Source organism: Poecilia latipinna, unplaced genomic scaffold, assembly GCF_001443285.1.
Source record: "Poecilia latipinna isolate Pla-1442-1.1 unplaced genomic scaffold, P_latipinna-1.0 Scaffold330, whole genome shotgun sequence".
Classification (NCBI taxonomy): Eukaryota; Metazoa; Chordata; class Actinopteri; order Cyprinodontiformes; family Poeciliidae; genus Poecilia; species Poecilia latipinna.
The window spans coordinates 185,508-207,912 of NW_015112946.1; the positions used below are offsets into that span (position 1 = coordinate 185,508).

The following is a 22,405-nucleotide window of genomic DNA, read 5'->3' on the forward strand; positions in this document are numbered from 1 at the left end:
ACAGATGTGTTGGATTTAATCTGAGAGAGGGGGACTAGTTTAATTGGCCAACCTAAAAAGCAATCGGTTATAATTGCAGTTTACTAAATTGTATTTGTGAACAGAGCTCAAACTTAAAGATTAAACTCACAGCATCAGATTGTTGCTATGGTAACTAAACAATCTAACTATGGATATTGTTCTCTGAACTTTTACAAAGTAAACTTGCCAGCTACTTAAACTCTTACATTTAAATGTTAAACAATTTAAAATCTTTTATTCCATATATGCTGAAATTGAATCAAATTTAGCAGCATTGATCATCTCAATAAACAAGTGTTACATTCATGTATCTGTGGTCTGTGTTAAAATATTAGCATTTATGGGGCCACTGAAGCCCTGGGGGCCCTGATGGAGCTGCTGACTTAATTTGGATTAAACAAAAGTGCAAATAATTGATATTCATTTTAATTGTATATTTTGATTTGTTGTTTTTAAGACTAGTTGTGGGTTTAAGTAGTTTCACTGGCAATGTTTTCCCATAATGTATAATTACCGAGTGATCTTTTTAAATTTCCTGTCACCTTAACATCTTTTAATACAAAAACATGGTGGACAGCCGGTGGACCGCCTCGGCACCCCGACCACCAGGCTTAGCAAGTTTTCTGGGGGAAACCCTGCATTATGTGTTGTAGTTTGGTTCTTATGTCCAGGATCGCTTCTGCTGATGTGATCACATGACTGTCACATGATTTATCAAACGGTTAAGCTTTGCACACCACCATTTTAAAAGAGCTTAAGAACTAGACCAAGAATTAGAAAGGTCATCTCTGTGATTTGCAACAGTGGGGGTTGCTGCAAGTTTTATTATATTTCATAATCTTACTTTTATAGCTATGTGAATTTAAAAAAAGTTCTAAAACATTTTGAGAATTTAATTTGGTGGATTAATTTGGTGCTTTGCAAAGCACTCTGATGGCTTTGCAAAGGTAAAGCCATCAGAGTGCTTTACCTTTGCAATTTTGGCCCACAAAGTAAAAAGTTTGGACACCACTGGGTACAGGATTTTATAAGGCCCAAACTTAAGATTAAATATTTTTTTTTAGACTTTGCAGAAACTATGAATGTTGCAATAACACAGCCAGGAATAGTGATACAAAGTGTGAGCGGTTTGGTTTCCTCAACACATTGATCACCTTCTCTCCTCGACCTGAGCTGCTCTCTGTCGGTCCTGCGATCTGCTCCTTGATAAAGTCCAGGTCCTCTGGCAGCACCAGACCGTGCTCCTCCATGACCGGTCTCAGGTGGTTGTCATCCACAAGGTAGTCAAACATTTTTAGAGAGGCAGCCTCGTGCTGCAAGATACAAAAACGTATTTAAAAAGGAACAGGTTCAACATCATAAAATCAGCAGAGCGTGAGCGGACGACGACTTCCGGTTTGAACAGAAGGAGCTCAGCTGATATTACACCCAGCAGGCTGTTGCAAACTCTTCTTTTACTCACGTTTGTAAAGACTCTGTTTAGTCGTTCTCATGTCTTTATCAGTCTGGGCCGTAAAATGTGCCGTTACTTCTACAATTGACATTAACAGCTCTGTGCAGAAGCCCTGGCTGGCAGAAATGTTTACCTTCCTCAATAAAATCCTATGTAAACTTTAGATCTATAAATTCACAACCTGGTTGAATCCAGCAGACAGGACTTTCTGGCATACTTTAGTTTCTACATCTATAAAACATTTATGTTGTAGTAAACTGGCTTCCACACAGAGGTCGAAGTCTTTTTCCCCACCAAGCTAATGCTTCTCAAAACCATCAAGCCATCTAGCTTTTGTAAAGAAGCTAGAACCCTGTGAAATGCCCAAAATTCACAGATATCAATGGAAGTTAAGATCTTTGTTCCTGGTTTAATGTGGTGGAAAATTAAATCAGAATAATTATAATATAATGGCCAGGCCTTTATTTTAATGACAAGTGAAAAATGTCAGAGTTACATATCGACAACAGCAGTCACTTGGTTTACAGCTGAACTCGTACAGTGCGACTTTCTTTTTGACATCTCCTTAGTTGCCAAATTATTTGACTGTGACTCATAATTACAGCTGAAATTGGCTTCAATCAAACAGGGAACACCCTGTCTTGATAATGGTGAACAAATGGACAAGAAAAACCAGACCATGCACCTCAAGGAGAGGGGAAAAAAAAAAAAAAAAAAAAAGGCTTACCTTCCAGTTAATTCCTGGACGTGCTTTGGGTATAAACATGCCATCGAACATATGTGAAAAAGGTCCATGTCCTGGAAGGGGAAGAACACAGCAATACTGGGTTTGCAGGTTCTTTCAGAGAAATAATTTTCTTTTCTTTCAGAGAAAGAACCTGCAAACTAGATCTTGCTAGTTTCAGAGACAACTAACAAGATCTTAAAAGGGTTTGGAGCAGTGTTGAAACAGATTGTCAGCAACTCCTCTTCTGTTCTTACACCCAGAAACTGAAGCCAAAGTGGGAAACATCTGAGATGAAACCCGCAAATAAGTTCAGTGTTAAACCTAAAGAAATAATTTTGGCTAGATTAGACTGGGTTGTGCAATAAATCAAACTTTGAGCTGTACATAGCTTAGACACTCAGTTTTTATGTACACATACTGCAGTATGTGCTTATAACTACATTACTTTAAAGAAACTAATCCTTGGATGGACTGTTTGATACAATAGTTGATGTTGTGGAGCAACAGGCTTTTAAAAAGAGAAGTAAAGTCTCTTCCATTCTTCATTAGAAAAAGGTCAACATCCAAACTAATGCAGTGAAGTCCCTAAAAGTTCAGAATGCTGCTCATCTCCAGACCGATACTGTGAAGCCGTCTGCCCAGAGCAGCACTGACCGAGGTCATGGCAGAGTCCAGCGATCTGCACGCAAAGAATGTCCCTGCGAGAGATGAGGAGCTCTGGCTGCTTCTCGTTGAGAGCTTGAACAAGTCGTCCGGCCAAGTAGCCAACCCTGAAATCAGCCAAAAACACAACAAAGTGTCACGAGAGAGACACAGCGGTTTTATTACTTGACCTGCTTGATATAGCTGGCCAAGTGAAAACAAACACTTCCATTTAAAAATGCAGCGCCTTGGTGAAGTCTCCACACCCTGCCATTTTGTTCCACATTATAATGTGTTTTATGTGACAGGCTAGCATTTCCACTTCACGTGCATTATAAAGTGAAACTAAAAGAACAGATGGTTCATAAATCTGTCCTTCAGTGCCTCACAGTGGGGAAATTTAGGTGTCACAAGAGCAAGTTAAGGTCAAGCATGCATATTCACATTGAAGGTTTTATAAGATGTATAATTTTATATATAAGTTTGTGTATAAAAAAATGATTCTTTACAAGAACTGAAAAAACTGTACAAACTACTGGGATGTGCAAATAACTGCTGCTTAAATTTTTTTTTTTTTTTTTAGGAGAAGTGATAGTTATAATGTCTTACAACTCCTGGGAGGAACAATCTGAAAATATTGAAAATTGCTGTTGTGAGACAGTACAACCAGTCTGAATGAGCGTTTTTTTCTTTTCTTCAGTAGTTAGTGGAAAAATATCTCTAAGTGTGCAAAGCAAGGAGAGGTGCAGCTGTAATTGCAGCAAAAGGTACAGCTACAAATGAAAGTGACTCACAGTGTCTGAATAGAAATGCATGCAGCAGAATTAAGATTTTATTTGTAAATGTGTTTGAAATAATTTTCTTCTCACATAGCAATAACACACTTTGTTTTGGTTCATCAACCACAAACCCAATAAATAAAAATAAACTAAAAGCTTGTGGTTCAACTTGACAAAATGTGACAAACCTTCCGAGGTACTGATGATAATTTTGCAAGGCACCTTGTGAACATTTCTCTCCCAAATCATTACCTAAAGTTAATTAACAGCAATTAGATGAGACATGTAGACATTTACCCAATGCTGTGTTCAAAGCGGTTGTGGGAGGCTCCAGGAAAAACGTAATACGTCCCTCCAAGCTGCTTGATGTTTCGAAGTCGTTGAAACTGAGGCGTGTCGATGATCTTAATGAGAAGTGGGTGCAGCTCCACGTGGCCGTGGATGGGATCATTGAAGACCTGACAAACAGGTAGGAAAAAGATATTAGAACACAATCAGTTCACGATCAGCAGCATCAAAAAGGGGTCAAAACCAAAACACAGAGGAGACTCTTCTTCTTCCTTTGTGCTGTCTCTGTAGATGCCCTTGGACCTACAGTCTGCTTAATGTTATCTGAACAGCCTTGACAGTCTGTCTTAGTGGGAAAATGTTTACCTTGCTGGGCTCAGCTTCAATCTGCCACAGTTTCCTGAGGCTGTGCAGAATCTGTAGACGGTCACCGAGACACCTGAAGTGAACAATCAGAAGATTTTCCTTTAAAAACGTCTTCCTGAGCTACACAGATTCAATGTAGAAGCTGAAAAGGAAGTACAGGTCACGTTTCCTTTCATCCACGATGTCATGTGGTTTTGTGGAAAGATGTAAATGCTTACTTTATGCCAATCTTTTCCAGGTCTTCATCCCTGAGGTATCTCAGTCCCACACCTGTAATCTTCTCAGCTGAATCCCATCAGAACAAAAAGCGCAATGTCAGTAAATATGTACAAACCAAACATCCACGTCACGTTTGCCTTGCTAACAAGCATTATATTTATTTGTGACCAACTAAAAGTAAAAGCGAACCTCTGAACTTATCCGTCCACTCTTCAAGTCCTTCTCTTTGCAGGTACTGGCAGGTTTCCTCGACTCCCCACCGCATGAAGCCGGAGTCCGGAGGCGAGCCTCGGACCACTGACACTCCCTTCTCCGGGGTTTTGAACTCCTCATCCGAGCTAGCAGCTGGCCCCATGGGTCGCTTTCGACTCGCCATGTCGATCACAATAACAGGCGTTTAGCTGGTTGTCTGAATAAAGACGGGAACAAGTGAAGCCGGAAGCAGTTTCTCCACGCTGTCGGAGACGCAGCTGATTCGGCACCAAAAGCGGAGAAAGAAGGTGAAAATTACCCGGGTTTTGTCGTTTCGCCCGAGCAGCTAAGCTAGTTCAAAACACAAGCGACTTTCCGATTATTTATTTCAAAATAAAAGCCCACTTCCCCCCCTTGGATATCCACATCAGTGAAGTGACACAAAACCAAAAATAGTTACCATTACTCGTTTATTTAAATAAATGTTATAGTTAGCATGCTCAAGTTATCTTAACACAACTACTCCAACTCTACTCTCTACATAGTCGATTATACCACAATTTAATTCTCTACGTTTTTTTCTTTTTATATTATTTGTCTCACCACTTAACAGCTGAACATTTTCTGCCAATAAAGTAATGTTCTCTCTATTGTATTTGACAATACCCTCTTTTACATAACACTCCTAGGCATGATAAAGTATAGTACAGTGATGACAAATGGCTTGAAAATCAACCTGCCAAGTGTTATAATAGACATTAGTCATTTAAATTTGAAGTGTTGCTTGGCCAACTACAATCCCTAGTGAGTTTGTGTACTATTATTCTTTGGAAAAGAATGGTATGGGGAATTTCTGATCCAGTCCTTATGAATGTATGTAATTGACATGTGCTCATGTCAATTACACACCACACCTTCAATTGTCCCACACTGCTGGAATTTTCTTGCAGTTGTGCAGGACATTACCGACTGACTTTCTGTTTCTTTTCTTGAAATAATCTATTGTCTCTTTCCTGGACATTCAAGCCATTCAAGAACCAACTGATGCAACTAACTGTATGCCTTTTCAACCCATAGATCTTAAGACTCAGAATTTATGTTTCTACCTATGGATTTCTCTTTCTTTAGCATACAGAAATTGTGTGGCATTTCTGTTTTTTAATTTTATTTCTTTTTTCTGCTCTGGCCTCTGACATCCAGCTGGTCATAAAAAATGGCATGACATCTTGAGATGAGTTCTGCTGAAAGTTTCTTCCTGTTATAATGGAGTTGTCCTTTCCACCCCTGTCACATGCTCACTCCGGAGGAGGGATTGTTAATAACTTTTATTTACTGCGTATTCACTTGAACGACAATGGCACACCAGGCTCAGCAGACAGAACATGAACAATTGAGCTTGTGTCAAAATAAGAAGTGTAAGTTTTTACATAAAATGTATGTGTGGTTATGTGTTTTTGTGCATATTTGGTTAAAATGCATATTCTTCATTTGGTGAAGTAACTTTTACTGAAAATACAGCAGCGTTATAACAACATTACTCAAGTAAACATAAAAAGTATGGTGCAGTAACTAGACATAATTTCTTTAACAACAACAACAAAAAACTCATGCAAATGTAACTGACTAAATCCAACTATTACCCACCTCTGGTTTATTTTTTGTAGATTGCTGTTGAAGCACTGAAAAGCATTACGATGAAAATTTAGTAAAGTGTTATTTAAAAGAAAAATCTTTCCTTGGAGGCTTGTTTTTATTTTAATTTGGAAGTTGAACACTTCACTTCCGGTGTGACATGAGCAACCTTTTGACTGGTTATTTTGACGTATCTCAATTGACGCAGCGGGGCGGGGGAAAGTGTGTCGGTGAACAAATGTAGCATTAGGAAATGTAACGATAATAAGTCGCATCAATAATTTTTAGTCTCCTCTGATTCCATAAAAAACAAACAACAAAAAATAGGAACATTTATGCATCCAGCGCTGTATTGTTGGTAGGGTATCAACAATAATGTGTGTGAAGAACAAAGAAATGAATGCATACGTACTATGCATGACTTTAATGCAACGATCAAGAAGCACAGCCAACCATTTTGCGTTTTGGTTGCAAAGTGAGACTTTGGGGAATTAGCAGTAAAAGCGGAAGTATGTGTCTGTTCTTTAGTCATATAAATGACTTTGATTATTGTCTATTTTCATTTTATAGACGTCCAAATTCCTAGGTGTCACTGAATGTACCAAAAAAAGAAAAAAAAAAAAAACACTAGCCCGGTTGCGCACTTTTATTGGCTCATTGATTTACAGATTCATTCATTGATTTATTGATTTGGTTGACAACAGTGAGGCCATGATGACAACAACGAAGACTAAGCAGGTTATAGATGTACGAAAATGAGTCGATCGTCTTGCTGACAAACAATACAAGAGACGGACCCTAAAAAGGAAAGCTTCACCCGCTTTACACAAAATATCCTGCTTTGCAAAGTTTTCAGTGCATTAAATTAACATCCCATGCGCTTCTACTTGTCATATTTTTTTATATAAATAAAAGCTATCCTTCAGACGTATAAAACTGTATATCTTTACGAGTTTAATCACAGCATATCCCTTATATAGGTCATATTTTCACAAACAAAAAATAGAAGATAAAATATGATTATTTTGCCCTGAAATCACAGTAATGTGAAATGACATTCAATTAGAGAAGTCGGTTCTTGAGGGCCGCGATCCTGCATGTTTTAGTTCTCTCCCTAGTTCGTAGTAACAACCTCCTCAAGCAAGTCAGTATTCTCCTTAGGCCCTCTAACGAGCCATCATTTGATGCAGGTGTGCTAAACCAGGGAGATAACTAAAACATGCAGGATGCCGGGCCTCCAGGACCGACTTTGGACACCCCGGTGACACCTAGAGCTAATCGTGCCTGCACCACTATCATCCCAACAATGTATGATTGAGATTTTGGTTGTGGTATTTCTGTGAAAAACTAGGATCAACATTAATAATGTTTCCTAGTATTTTTAGTTCAGCTGTTTTGTAGTGGGGGGCTTGCTTGGCTGTGTTTATTTTAACGTCTGCTGATTGATATTTTGTTGAAACTGCAACTGTGAGTTCAAACAGGTCCAAGAGGAAATAGTGTGAACCTTAAAAGGAATTGATTTTTTTTTTCTGTTACTCCATTTATAAAAAAGAAAATGAAGGACCATGGAGCTAATCATAAATAGGTATGTTATTTATTAAATTATCAAATTAACCTTTGCGAAATCCAATCAAAACATCTCACATTTTTCAATTCTGTCTGCGAATATCTGTCATATTTCAATGTGTTTCAGCAATGACCACAAGATGGCACTATAGCTCCGGTCTTGGATTTAATTTGCCCTCCTGTACGATCCTGAAAAATGAGTTAAGAATGCGAATCACTTTTATTTATATTGCCAGCTGCTTTTTGTCGAGCCTGCATTTGTCTGATCTGTTATGAAAAAGCAAAACAAAACACATTAATCTATAAGCAATGATAGAATGTTAAAACATGTGAAATGTTTACAACAAGCTTTACTCACAAAGCTCACAAATGATGAAAGACAAAACTAAATGTTTGAAACAGAAATACTTTTTTTATAAAATGTCTACTTACAAGTCCAAAACACACCACCACAAAAGACGCAGACAATCAAATCCTGTTTTTCACAAGCCCAGGTTTTATTCACTGATGTCATCTTAATTCTTAACCATATGCATTGTTTCTGCAGGGCCGACTCGCAGCATGTTAGTCTGAAACCAGTTAATGTCTTGAAACATTTCCCTGTAGATGATTTTTTTTTTTAGATGTTTTTAGGGATTTTAAGATAGCAGTTTGAAATAGCACTTTGTTTATGTGTTTAATCACTAGCGTTATTGTATTTACATACATATAAGTGTGTCATATGTTCATAATACTGCAAAAGCCTCTTAAGAGCAGAGCCACTTAAAGTAGCCCATAAACATTTTTCACCCTTGTGCGCTCACTGGTACTTGTATCCACACGTGAGGCACCAAAGCAGAAAGCCTCTTAGCCTACAAGATTTACTTTGCTAAGTATTTATAATCACTGCAGATATTTGCAATAGTTCAACATTTTTATAATAATTTGTCCACAATCCATGCCACTTAGAGAGGTTGTCATCCAGGCGGGCCCGTCAGTGGTTAAAAACTTCAGCCGTTCTCCTCTAAGCATCGACGGCGTATGTTTATTTAATATCACAAGGTTTTCAACTTGTGACATTAGGCTTGAATTACCCTGTTAAAACAGGACAACAACTATTAATATTGGTTAATTATGAAAAGAAACGAAAATAATATGACATAAAGTACAACAACAACAAAAAAAGAATGAAGTAATTAGTAATCAGCAACATTTTGTGGCCATATGAGCAAAACTGTTACATGGAAAACAAAATGCTGTTTAACCTGGGATCCCTAACTTCAATTCCTTTATCAGCATATATAAAACTTCATTCATCAGCTATTGTCAAAGGATTTCAGCTGTCTATTATAAAAGTGAATATTATGCTACTGTATGCATCTTTTCATGAAGAAGAAACTGGTAGTGCATAATATAATAAGAAATAATGATTTGATTTTAATCATCTAAACATAAAATTTTAAGCCGGTTTAGTGAGCAGATTTATTTTGCAGGTCAGCAAGGAGACTGAAAGTCTGGCAGTGGATTCCTGTTGACAGATTTTATTGCTTCCCCGCACCGCAAGGGTTGCAGGTTTATCACTGCGTAACACCCAAACACCCCAGCTTGAACTACAAATCATGGAACAAATTACTGCCACCGGTGTGTTTCACAAAAGGAAAAGCACAAAGCTAAATGCATTTTGTGACATGCAATGGAAAATATGAACATATTTAGCGCCTTTATGGCCTACTCAAAAGATAAAAATGTCAACCTGTACTCATTGTTTTTTCCTTTAGAAAAACTACTTTTGCTCAAAAACAAAAGCCATAATGAAGCCAGTCTGTTGACCAGCACCAGTTTTTCTCGGGACACAAGAACCAAAAAGTAAATAGTAAAAGGTAAGTGAGAAGTTTGATGTTTTATTGTAATGCTCCTTTAATTACGTTATGCTATGATTTATTATAATGAGCTTGATGCAGGTGAATAATGACACAATGACACAAGTTCTTGTTCAGATTTGTGCTTTTTTTGTTCTTTCTCACCAGAAAAAAACGTGAAAGTTTGACAACATATTGATTCAAATAATTTATTTACTGTTGCAGAACAAGTATAAAATAGTTCAACACAAGGAATATCCTTATTTTTTTATAAAGCACATCTTTTTGCACAGATCACCTTAAGCATCCACAGCAGCACAAGTGTGGTTACAGCAAAAAAAACAAAAAAACAAAAAAAAAACAATAAAAATAAATCTGCAACTCATTAATCTGTTCAGGTACAAATGAGCAAATTGCACACAGTCAACACTGTGAGGAATAAATACAGGTGTTAAAGGCAGCAGAACTACTTTTACTGCTTAATTCATCTTCTTATTTAGTATTTTCACACAAAATAAAACATAAATTGCCCTTAACTCACGTCAGAGTAGCCAAACAACTGGCTCTTGTCACGAATGAATCTCTAATTCTTCCCATCGAAACATATCTCATGAGCAGAATTGCACAAGAAGAAATATTAGATTAAAACTTGGTGAAACCTAGCTGTAATAAGGCAACACTTTCCACAGAAACAACAAAGTGCCCTTAAGTCTGCTTGATAAAATATCCTAATACGCCAGAGTCAGTTAACTTCTTAAAAGGCTCATAAGGTAAAAAAAAAAAAAACAATTTTGTGAATAAAATATTAGACAAAAGTCAGATTAGTTAACATTTGCATCTGAAATAAAAAAAATGCTAATTAGATCAATTGCAAACTCATGTAAATATGCTGAGTTGCGGACTTCACAAAGGGTTATCACTGTAAACAAATATCTGAACTTTGCACGTAGAGATAACTTGTGTTTTTGAAAAAACTTTTAAAAACTAACATTTTCCTGGTCCTCACATTTCTAGTTCACATGCACTGTGTATAGCAGGTGATGTTACATAGTGCAGACGACATCAAAGTGAGCAGGTTTGATCTCAGAGGCGGGTGGTGGACCCCCTTGGTCATGTGCTTGTAGGTGCAAATACGATTACAAATGACGCTTCACATTCCCAGTTAATGTCAACAATTGCCATGTTCCAGAGGTCAGGATCCTTCACTCTGTTCAACACAACAAGTACTTGTTATCACACTATCACAGATCCGTCAATTTATTGCTTCTGTCCTGTTTTGTCTCCTTTGACCTCGTCCGCCTCGTTCTTCTCACAGCCGCCGGCGCCGCTGTGCCGCCGCCCCTGGGAGAAAATCCTGGGTTGTGACTGAGCGCTGAGGTCCAGCAGATCAAAGGAATCAGAGGAGAAGAGGCTGTCCTCGCTGACCACACTTGAGGGGCGGCTGCGTCGGCCCTCGGCGTCCCCCGAGGGCTGCAGGAGCTGCTGGAGGGCCTCTGGGAAAATTGCAGGTGTCAAACAGTCAGGTGAAATGGGATTGTCAGGAAGATCCAGACTGCGGGAGAACTTGCCGTTACGTTTCAGAATGCCTTTCCGCCTCCTTACTGCCTCTGTTCGCATGTTGGGACTCTCTTCTGCAGCCGGGAAAGTCTTGTGGGAACCTGACTGACCTGCATCGCTCTCTTGCACTCTTTCTCCAGAACAATTCTGATCGGGAGCTAAGTTATAACCCGAGCCCCGACTCTTTAGTATTCCTTTCTTTGGCATCTTAGAAGAAGGCTGACTGAACGTAGGCGGGTGAGGAAGGGTTTTGGACAAGACATCGACACGCGTGTGGACAAGTGTTTGCGTCCGATGCGGGTGAGGGAGAGTGTTGCACGTCTGGGAGGAAGAGTTTTCCTTTGGAGAGTTGTGGAAGACTGAATCTAAACTCCTCTGGTGCTTCAATATGCCTTTAGGTTTTCTTCTTTCTGGGGTGGAAGTGGCCACCGGAGCCGGAGACACAGCTGCTGAACAGACATCAGTGCAGGCTCCCATGGCGGTCTGTGGAATGACATTCTCCTTGCGTGACTTTCTGAGGTTTGAAGCTCCTCCACGGACCCTTGCTCCTCCTCCACAGTCATTTTTTAAGGGTAAACTGAAGTAAAACGAGTTTGATGTCAGCTGAGGACGACAGGAGGAGTCCGAAGTCCTGCTTCCAGGGTCAGATGTCATTTCGCCAGCTTTGCTGACCTGATTCTGCCAGTCGATGTAGCGGGCCAGCAAGGGGGAAGGGCATTCTTGGTGCGGAGCCGTGGGGCAGTCACATACACTCTCATCATAGCCCCAGTTTACCCACCAGTGGTGGGCTACATCCTCTATCGTGGCCCTCTCATCTGCACGTACCGTCAGCAGCCAGTCAATGAGGGCACAGGCGTCTGGGAGGAACAGATCAACAGCTATTTAAAGAGGCTTAACACAAATCAATCACACCCGATACGGTTTAAAGACGTTTTTCTTGGAGGTGAACGTTTTATTGATTTACCTGAAGGCGGGTTGGGTCTGCAGTAGCGGCCTTGGCTGATCTGCTCAGTCAGTTTTTTGTGATTGGCCCCATCAAAAGGCATACTGCTGTAGACTAACGCATACAGCAGCACCCCGAGAGCCCAGCAGTCCACCTAACACGCAACAAGAGTAAAATAATGTCTTCTATTAAAATTGTTGGCTTTATGAAACTTTAACACTGTGAGAAATATCAATGCAAAGAAATATGTTTTGGCATTGATCTTCGTAAAGGATTTGTTTGTGAGTTCATATTTTTTATTATCTATTTGGAGAGATCACTTTCAATGGGTGCATTCTAACAAATAAACCTGTACACACAATTTTTATTCAAACCAAAGGCTGCTGTGGTTTTTATCATAAAAAGCAGGTTAACAGCAGCAAAACGCAGATGAAACACAGACTGCAGAACAGATGTAAAGTAACGATGCAATGAATTTATTCAAGTAAACTTAAGTTATGCTCGAGCAGGAAATCCGGTGGACCAACAAAAGGTGACGTTAGAGCAGAGAAGGAAATAACACAACAGGAAGAAAGACAAGGGATGTGAATGAAGGAAACTGGGAGCAGAGAGGATATTGACTGATTCACTGTCTGTGAAGTATCTGAAAAATGATATAACCACATATGTGGAAGAACAAACATATACACAATCTACACATTCTATTCACATATAACTAAAAATCAGAAAGAAAGCAGGCAGAACTAAGGCTGTGTGATATCAGGAAGATATATAATTGGGATCCTGTCCATGATTGATGAAATCGAAAGTGATTTGCTGCCATAAGAGGTAGTGACGGGGAAACTGTTTCTAAAAACACTCTAAAATGCTTTAGAGCATTTAGAAATCCCAAAATTCAAACAATATCCTACAGAAATTACATTCCCAGTCTACATTCCCAGTGTAATTGGTGTTGACCGACCCACCTCTGGTCCGGTGTACGGCAGCCCCTTGACTATCTCTGGAGCAGCATAGAGAGGACTTCCACAGTAGGTCTGCAGCAGGGAGCCCGTCTGGAAATTATTGGAAAGGCCAAAATCGGCAAGCTGCAGAGAGAAGACGGAAAACAAAACAACAGATTCAGATTAAAGCAGTTTATTTTCCTCCCTCCTGCAAGACATAGGCAATAAACACAATAACACTCTAAAAACGCAAACTTTCTGTTCGAGTGTACGCATTGCCAAACATTCAAATTACCTCTCACATCCCGGAATCTGGATTCCTTTTCAGTGACTATTCTCTGCGAATTTGGAGTCGTGCACTGAAAGCACAACAATTCACAGCTATTTTTAATGGTCCAAAAATAGCTCCGCGAAGATTTTTGTCAGTTAATGTGCGGAGCAAGGAAAGAGGAAGAGCCAAAAACATCAGCCTGGCGCTGCTTGCACGCTTACGTAACGGAACAACCACTCATCCGGGCTGCGAGGAGACATAACCACACACACGGTGGCCCGACTCTATCTGAAGAGATTATTAACATGCACACCAGCCCACTATCACAAGCTCTGGTGTTAAAAATACACGGCAACATTTTTTCCATCACAACAACAGAGACCTAAATACAGAAGGTGACATTGTGTATACAACGTAACTCTGTGGTCTTTATTTATTTATACAGTGGCAATAACAGTGTGTGTTTGTGATGCGATGGTCATAACGTCTCTTCACTTGTTCCAACAGGGTTTTAGACGTCTCAGATGGCTTAACGTGATGAAAAGTTTATTAACAGATGCGAGGAAACTTTAGAAAGACCATAGAAACCAGCTCAACTCCAACGTAAAACTATTAGAAATGAAGATCTGCAAAATATGAAAAACTGAGCAGTGTATCAAAACTTTGAATCATATGTACTTTGCTTTTTTTTGTCTGCAGTAACACATACATTAAAGTGTTATTGATTCCACATTAAGGTCAATGTGAGGTTTAATGTGCTATGTCAACAGACTGTCAAATTCAGTAAATTAGAATATATGTCCTGATAACTCTTACTTGTCAGATTAAAAGTACCTTTAATTAATACCTGCTTAATAGATTTAAGCAGGTATTAAGTTTTTTAAAACCACATTTCTGTTTTATTGGTCTGTTGTAATATTTTAACCTTAAATGTCGTGTTTTCGTTACCTTTGAGCAGAAAATCATCATGATTAAGAGAAACACAGATGTTAAGATGCAAGTCTTTGAACTTTATATAATATGTTTCATTTGGTGATAGGCTTATTAAAATGAACAAACCTTTTAATGAAATTCTAATTTATTGAATGGGTCTGCATTAAAACTTTGATGAGCTTAAAACAGGTTGTTCGGAAATGTTATTTGCTCTGGAAAGCTTTCTTCTTTCACTTTCACTCAGTGAAAGTGATCAATTATCATCATAATTGGCTAATTTTCCTTAAGTATTCACTTCATTCAGACACAGCAAAGCACACGGCAGTCTAAACTGACCCAGACTCAAAGTTATTTAAAACATGCCTCAATGTCCCTGTTTTCTTACTCATGCCATTATTAAGCATTTTTTCTATTGTGCAGACATAAGATAAACACATGAGTGTTGGTCATTTCCTGTAGCACATGCTGCTGAGAGGTCAGTGTGGCGAGCTTGTTTAGGTTAGGTAAGTAATGAATGAAGAACTGCTGGGAAGTCTGCACATACTGCTTTTTTTTTTTTTTTTACATTTTTTTAACCGTCTGCCCAGATTGCTGCTGGATTCTTTGCGTTCCCCTTTGGCCATGAACAGCTCCCATAAAAGGCCAGTAACGTCCAGGCAAGGCAAGAAAACATCCCCTGGGTAACTTTATAAGACTGCACAATGTTTACTGGGGTTCGTTGGGGATAGTATAAAAATAACATTGTCTTTACCGTGGGGATAAAGTCTTTACATATATGTTCAGAATACTCATCTTTTTTCGACTTAATGATGTGTTTCCAAATATGATTAGCTGGATTTGCTTAGCCTTACCTTTACATTTAAATCTTGATCTAAAAGGATGTTCTCCAGCTTAAGGTCTCGATGCACGACACCATTCTGCAAGAGAGCGGAGACAGAACACGAGAACGTTGAGGCAGGTTATCAAGCAGAGAAATAATTAGTTTGGGCTTTTTTTTTTTTTTTTTTAATTCTGGCGATGACTCAATCTCCTGACTGGTGCCAACAAGTCAGGAGACATGTGGAGTCTGGAAAATCGGAGGAGAAAAAAAACCCAGTTTCAGCTCCTTTAGGAGGAAAGGTTTGTTGAAGGATTGAGTGTTTCCATAGATACCGATTTGGCAGTGATTCACAGGAAAAGACAAGGCCTCAATAGATATGTATGACCACCCAGGAAGTCGAGTGACGCAAAGAAACTCTGAGACTCCATTCTTTCATTAATTTCATCCTCTTTGGTCCACTTTTGTGAAGGAAATGACCCATGTCTCCAGAATGTGTTTTCTGCACATATTCAAAGTCTCTATGCAAGTTTATTGCTATGTTATTGTTCTCGTGAACATACAAAAACAAAGCTGGTATATTTGATAGATCGGTTTATCCTTATTGTCACCATGGCTCGTTTTATGTAACAGAAAACTCTGGAAGTGCTGAAAATACCTCGGTGTGCCCTGCATACTTCTGTGGCACATTCAATTATTCATTCATGCCAGAACATTTGTTTCTATTTTAAGAGTATACTCAAGAGCAGCAGGACAGCAAATTCTCTCCTCCCTGCAAACTGTAGGAGCTTGGATGTTAATTTGAGTTTAACATGTTGAATTTGTGAAAAATCAACAAGTAACAAACCTTATTTGTTACTTCCAGCTCAGCTGACTGTCAGGCACAGCTCCTTGCTAGCCGCTGCTGTGTGTTAACCGGATTTAGGCATTTCCCTGGTAATTCCTGCTTTTTTGGCAAAGCTGCTAATTTAATGTTGACATCGACAACAGAAAAGAAGGATTTGGTTCTTCGCCAAATCATAAAGGAGGTCGGTGAATATGTAAATATGTGACTGCGAACAGCAATCAGAGCCTAATGTGCTCCAAAACCAGAGAGATCTGAAACTAAAGTCAGGTTTCAGCACAGTATTATGATTAGGATTTAGTGGATTTAGCATTACAGTATTTACTGACGCTCAGCTGAATACTTGGCACGTGTATTCATGTGTTGCCCCAGTTTATACTCAGTTTCTGTGGCACATCTGAGGGGCGTATGCGTGTCTGACCTTGTGGCAGTAGTGGACGGCAGAAGCAATCTGCCTGAAGATGCTTCTGGCTTCTGTTTCCGGCAGTCGCTTCCTCTCCTGTATGTAGTCGTACAGCTCCCCTCTGCTGGCGTACTCCATCACTATCACAATCTTATCCCGGCTCTCGAAAACTGTCAACACAGCACGCAAGAAAGGTTTTACAGGCAGGGGTTTCCACACATTTTTCATAATCTAATTCCTCAGTTCTCAGACCCAATTTGATTTTTTTTGTTTTTACAGTAAATATGGAAATGACTGAGTTTACTGTAAATATTTCTGTTGACCTGGGGGTTCACACACAAAAACTGTTTATCTATCTAGATGGATGGACAACATTTTTTTAGATTAATTTTCATGGACTTTTTAAAACCGGGGATGAAAACCCCCTTTTTTTTCTCACACTCCGATGATTTCTGCAGTCAAATATCAATGAAATTTAATTTCAACTATGGATAATAGATATAAAATGCTCAGAAAAAGGGTGTGTCAACCTTTAAATGTTAATTTACTGTGCTATTTGTCATGATACTCAGCTCTGCAGAGTTCTAAATGTAGATATTTTAAGAACTATCTAGATCCATTTGGGTCAATTTTCAGGTGCATTTTGTGCATTATGGAAAAATATGGAGAAATTATGTGCGCCAGACAAAGTCAATAAAGTCATACAATAATAATAAGTGTCGATGCGATTTCAGTCGTATTGGGGAAAAAAATTTGTTTTTTTAAATGCGCAGATCAGGAAGCCATCTAAATCACTAGACAGATCAATCTTAGTTGGATGAAGTCGTTGTTTATTTTTTTGTTTTCAAGAATAATGAAGACAAAATATCTATGTGAACTGAGTAACTGTGACTTGAATAAGTTATTTTTACGCCTCCCTCTGCTTATGCAACACGGCCTTACCCTCATGGAAGCGTATGATGTTGGCGTGTCGGAGTGAGGAGGTGATCTCGATCTCTCTCTGGATGTGAATCCGATCCAGATCGTCGGTGATGCGTTCCTTTCGGATCGACTTGATTGCCACCTGGGAATGAAAACATACAACTGAGTATAAACAAATGTTCAAAATGAATTTCATCTCTGGAAAGCTTGTTCTGGAGGAACCACATGGGAAACTGGGTGATGCGGTTCATTTTTCCTTTAACTTCTAAAAATCAGGATAAGCTTACATGCATACTAGAAGCACAGATATACACACTCTCTTGCACAAATAAAATTTGTGGGTATTAGAGATGATTATGCTGGTTTTAGAGGCTGCTGTCCAGGGAAGCGAGCGCGCTCAGAAGCAGAAGGTTGACAGCTGTGGAGTTAACACTCCTCTTCTTTAATCCCAGGCACACGCTGTACCCCGATGCAGGCCCCCCCTACCCCCCCTGAATCCACACATACAGGAGCACCACAACAGATCTCCCCCAACACGAGCCACTAAACCTCTCTGGATAGAGAAACTCTTACAGAAATAGCACGAAGGAGAGGAGCAAAGAGCGGACGTCAGAATCGAACTTTAGATTAATACACACCACAGGATGTGCACAAGCAGAGCTGACATTTAAACACACAGACGACACATCGGCCCCCTGAGCGTCCTCATGGTTGAACTAGACCCCTCCTTCCCAAGGTCACTGCCGTAGCATTCTCAGCTGCTGGAAAAATGTCTACGGGACAACGGGAAGACACGATTCACACGCTCCGTTAGCTGCAGTCGTGCAAGGCGAACACAAGCCGCTGAATTCCTGCGAGTGACCTGACCTTCCATAATTGATGAGGAATCTATGTAATGAAGGGAAATTGCTGCTTTTTGGGAATGCTTGGCATTTTCTACGGTCAAACTACAGACATTCAGAGACATTTTCCCACATTAACTGAGACTTTGTGCTGAAGTGAAATTGCCATTGCAGGGCTGCAGTCTGCAGTCCATATGCTGAGCAGTTATCAGCCGAATGGCACTTGTCCAGTGTTGGCTAACTAGTGATTTGCTGACCTGAATAGCCAGAGCAACAAGAGGAAAGAAAGGGAATAGTGTGGCAAGTGGAATTCATTAGTAGAAGTCCTTTATTTCACCATTTAAATGCAATAGACAGATATTTTTGAGTGTGTGAAATCAATCAAACTTATTTCAGATATAATTTGTTACCTGTAAAGCAATGTGTGTGTGCATGTGTGTGTGTGTGTTTTTGTTTGTTTGTTTTTTTGCATTTGTTTTCCTAAATTATTGTAAATCAATATTTAATTAAGATAGAGTCTATCCTTCCAAAAACAAGTTTCCACTAACACTTATTTTTGGAGGTGTTTGTTCCACAGTATGGGAAAACACTGCATGGATAGCAGGAAGATTTGTCAACAATAAAACACATGGAAGTGATTTGTGAAGAGGGACCTGAATACTGCAGAATCTACACTGACACAAGTCAAACGTTGCTCATCCGACACATACACACACAAGTCAGGATTATCAGTTTTCTTGTGTGTCTATAAAAACTCTATGTTTTTGTGAAATCCGGCGGTGAAAAATCTATACTTCGTTACCCAGGTGTGTTTCGTTGTCAGAGTATATCTAGTAGGAAATTACACAAAGCAAATGGATGGCTGAAATGAGATACTGAATCAAATTTAGCAAAAATGTGAAGGACAGAGCAGGACAAATTACAGGAGCAATAACAAGTTGTGTTTCGCTGTCAGCATTAGCCGCTGAAAATTTGCATAAAGAAGGCATTGCTCACCCCTTTTTGACAAATTTCAATAGGGGGGAGATTGAGAATGTGTGCGCTTGTATGAGCTCACTCTGCTGTGAGCAGACATCAGAAGCATCGCTGTGCCTCATTGTTCTTCCATATAATGAGCTGAGTGACAAATTCTGAGATTAGAATCGCTGCTTCACAAAAGCAGGAAACATAAGCTGCCACTTGCATGAGTCACCAAGAGCTGATCAGAGTTGTGCTTGAAGTGAGAGCAAAAGAGGTAGAAATCCAGAGGCTATTTCGGGGTGAGAGTAACAGGAGTTTACAGCTCCATCCTCCTCTCCCTTCTCTGCAGGAGGCTGAAAAATTGACATGGTTTTCTGAGTGATTGTGCGTCAAGTTATTATTGAAGTCTAAGATTTCCTGACATGGACATACATGGAGAGGCACACATATGCATCCCAAGAGTCACTAAAGCATCTGCGTAAGATTTAGCTGTGGGATTAGACGGGATCGTTGCCAAACAGACCCTGGACCTCAGGGCTCGGCTAAACACAGAGCCTTAAGCTGTTCCTTTCATAGCCAACAATTACAAACTGTGCTATGTGCTGCTTACAGGGATCTGGACCAAGACAGGCACACTGTAGTAATTTGACGTTAAAGGAAATAGGTCTTCATCATCTCACGCAGGGTGGAAGCAGAGGATTTGGCTTTAGGATTCTATTAAAATATGCCGAGGTGTTCACATGGAGAAAACAAACTAACAAAAAAAAACATAATGCAATAAGTGGTAAATGTGAAGATCCTTTTTGCCATGTTCTTCTTTTGCGATTTGAAAACCTGAATTAGTTGGATTTGCAGTTTGCTCCAAGTCATGCAGGGAAAATCAGACATTGAAAAAGAGTTGGTGGGAAGATCACAGTGTTAAAAGCAGGACTATTCTGGAAGTGAACTGTTTAAAACTTGGTAAATTACCTGCAGCTGTGGTTACAGTGTTTTTATAAATTTGCAGCATCACTCGGGTGCTGAACACAATGCACTTTTCACGTTTCTCTTCATTTAGAAAAATGTAAAGCATGTATAATTTTCCTTTTTCATCAAAAATGATTAGTATTTTTCTGCTGGTCAAACCTATCAAAATACATTCATGTCTGTTGTTCTAACATGTTGGAACATAAAATAATTATAAACAATTTTTCCAAGCCTCCATTTGGTGTAAAGACAATGGTCCTGCAAGATAACAAAAAACAAAACTTGTTTTTCTCTTAAAATACTGCATTACAACTTAGGTCCTATAAACATCTGATACAATTATGTATTACGGAATAAAACACATCAGACACATTTATAATTAGTCAAATCTTAAACCGAATCCTTCATTTTTTTTCTTTGAATTAGTTTTGATCCAATCCTGTGACATTTCTGGCACGTTGGTAATTCTGATCCCAAATCTAAAACCACTGTCTCATCTTCAATTTGCTCTAAAACTCTCCTCTACCTTCTCCTCCTTTTCTTCTGCCCTTTTTGCTGAGCTCAAACAACAGCCCCTTAGCCTTGTTTCCAAAAATAATGTCAGTTTTGTTTCAAAGAATCCTTGGTATGCGCTGGCTAATGGCACAAGGAATTCTGCATTTTCCTCATGTCCCAACAAACCCTCTCACTCTGCTCACACACACACACTCTAGAGCTGCTCTTCATGCCTTGTTTTCTCCCATCCCAATTAGATGCTTAGGGTTAGAGGTGAAGCGACAAGCACAAGATCCAAGCTCTAATTTCCCAAAAACTTCCCACTACTGGCATGTGTTTGTCTTCCAAAACGGAGGGTAGAGGTAAAAGCACTGTGCCTCTTGTTGGTCAGATTGCAGTAGAGTCAGCAGAAATCCACTAACAAGTCATCTGCCCACTGTCAGAATCTGCAGTTCGGAAGTAAAATAGATAATATCTGTCAATGCATAAGATGGGTTTTTGCTGGTTTCCAGTGAACTGGGTCAAACCACTGTTGGAGGCCGATTGTAGGGTTCTTATACCCCAAACGCTGAGTGAGTCAGAGCAAAGGCATTTCAGCCTGGCAGAACAGGAAGCAAGTATTCAGCATCAATAATTAAGACCCACAGCAAGCAGATATAGACACAGGGACCACGACACACCCCTGGTACATGAATTTAGCAGACAACAGAACAACATCTAGTATGTATTTCTGTGTTGTCCTTCATCTGGCCCCCTTTTGTATGTTCATCCCTCGCTCCTGGCATCATCTTGGACCTGGGATTCATGTGCTTAAAAATATGAACTCAGAAACTATTTGGTTGTTTGAACAATGTGATTCTACAGAGATTTGCATTTAATTACTTTGTTATCAAACATTTTGGTTTGGTGAACCACCCCGTGGTTATCAGCCCACCTCTCATTTGTCCTTCCTAAAAAAAAATAAAATAAAAAAAAACTTTCTAAATTCTAAATTTCTAAACTTTCTGTAACATTTCAAAAACTGGTTGCTTCACAGCTACATTTTACAGATTTTTTTTTCGTGTATAAAATATAAATCCTACAACTGTTACTCACTGTTCTCATGCTGGCTCTCTCCACCGCTTTTTTGACTTTGCCGTAGGTGCCTTTTCCCAGCGTCTCCATCACCTCATAGCGGTGCTTCAGGTTGTGTTTATGCTGGTGCTTCTTCACTTCCACCGGCGCTACCGCCGCGGCCAGGTCCGCCTTCCTTTGCCTCATGTCTGCGCTGCACGGGTGACCGCTGTCAGTCCTCCGGAGCTGCTCGCCGTGGTGGCGCTGCTGATGCTGCTGCTGGTGGTGCTGGTGGTCGCTGGACGCCGAGTCCTGCAGGCAGCCGAGCTCGGAGAGGTGGCTGGGGTTCATCTCGCCTGTGCTGTGCGCCTCACGTCTGCCCATCCTCCCCCGGGCACGGAGCGCAGCTGTCAGGAGCTTTCACCGGATCTCCAAATTGTACAGAGTTTGTTGCGAAAGGTGGCGCAGGGAGGCTTGGAGTTGCCCATATAGAGAGTTATAGGAGCAAGAACGAAATCGCAGCGCAGACAAACACGCTAACAAAGATCTGAGTCATCCTGACAGCTACTGTTATTTCTGTTTCTCTCCCAGCTTATGAGCTCAGCAACAGGAGCGTTGGGGACCACATGGTCCACAGAGATGGGTGGAGCCTCCTTATTCCAACATCCCTGCGCGTCACGCCCATCAGGGAATCATTTTGGGTTTTCCGAGGACTCATTCTTGGCTGAGCAGCACA

General features: G+C 39.9%; 2 protein-coding genes across 2 annotated transcripts in view; both read right to left on the reverse strand.

Annotated features, from left to right (window-relative positions):
- Positions 1 to 5,041, reverse strand: part of samhd1 (SAM domain and HD domain 1) — a 14,933-nt gene extending 9,892 nt beyond the window's left edge. The window contains exons 1-7 of the mRNA XM_015035299.1: positions 4,685 to 5,041; positions 4,495 to 4,561; positions 4,277 to 4,349; positions 3,920 to 4,080; positions 2,856 to 2,971; positions 2,202 to 2,272; positions 1,176 to 1,334 (exon numbers count right to left, since the gene is read on the reverse strand). Coding sequence (XP_014890785.1) covers positions 1,176 to 1,334; positions 2,202 to 2,272; positions 2,856 to 2,971; positions 3,920 to 4,080; positions 4,277 to 4,349; positions 4,495 to 4,561; positions 4,685 to 4,871 — 834 coding nt within the window. The 5' untranslated portion in view covers positions 4,872 to 5,041. The remainder of the gene's footprint in view (positions 1 to 1,175; positions 1,335 to 2,201; positions 2,273 to 2,855; positions 2,972 to 3,919; positions 4,081 to 4,276; positions 4,350 to 4,494; positions 4,562 to 4,684) is intronic.
- A 4,877-nt stretch (positions 5,042 to 9,918) lies between these two features.
- On the reverse strand, positions 9,919 to 22,302 carry LOC106949189 (NUAK family SNF1-like kinase 1). The gene is made up of 7 exons (XM_015035300.1): positions 21,712 to 22,302; positions 17,375 to 17,495; positions 16,451 to 16,602; positions 15,220 to 15,285; positions 13,189 to 13,308; positions 12,245 to 12,377; positions 9,919 to 12,137 (listed from the first exon to the last, which is right to left on the reverse strand). Exons 1-7 carry the CDS (start codon positions 22,051 to 22,053, stop codon positions 10,981 to 10,983), a joined length of 2,091 nt encoding a protein of 696 aa, XP_014890786.1. The 5' UTR covers positions 22,054 to 22,302; the 3' UTR covers positions 9,919 to 10,980.
- Positions 22,303 to 22,405: the final 103 nt, after the last annotated feature.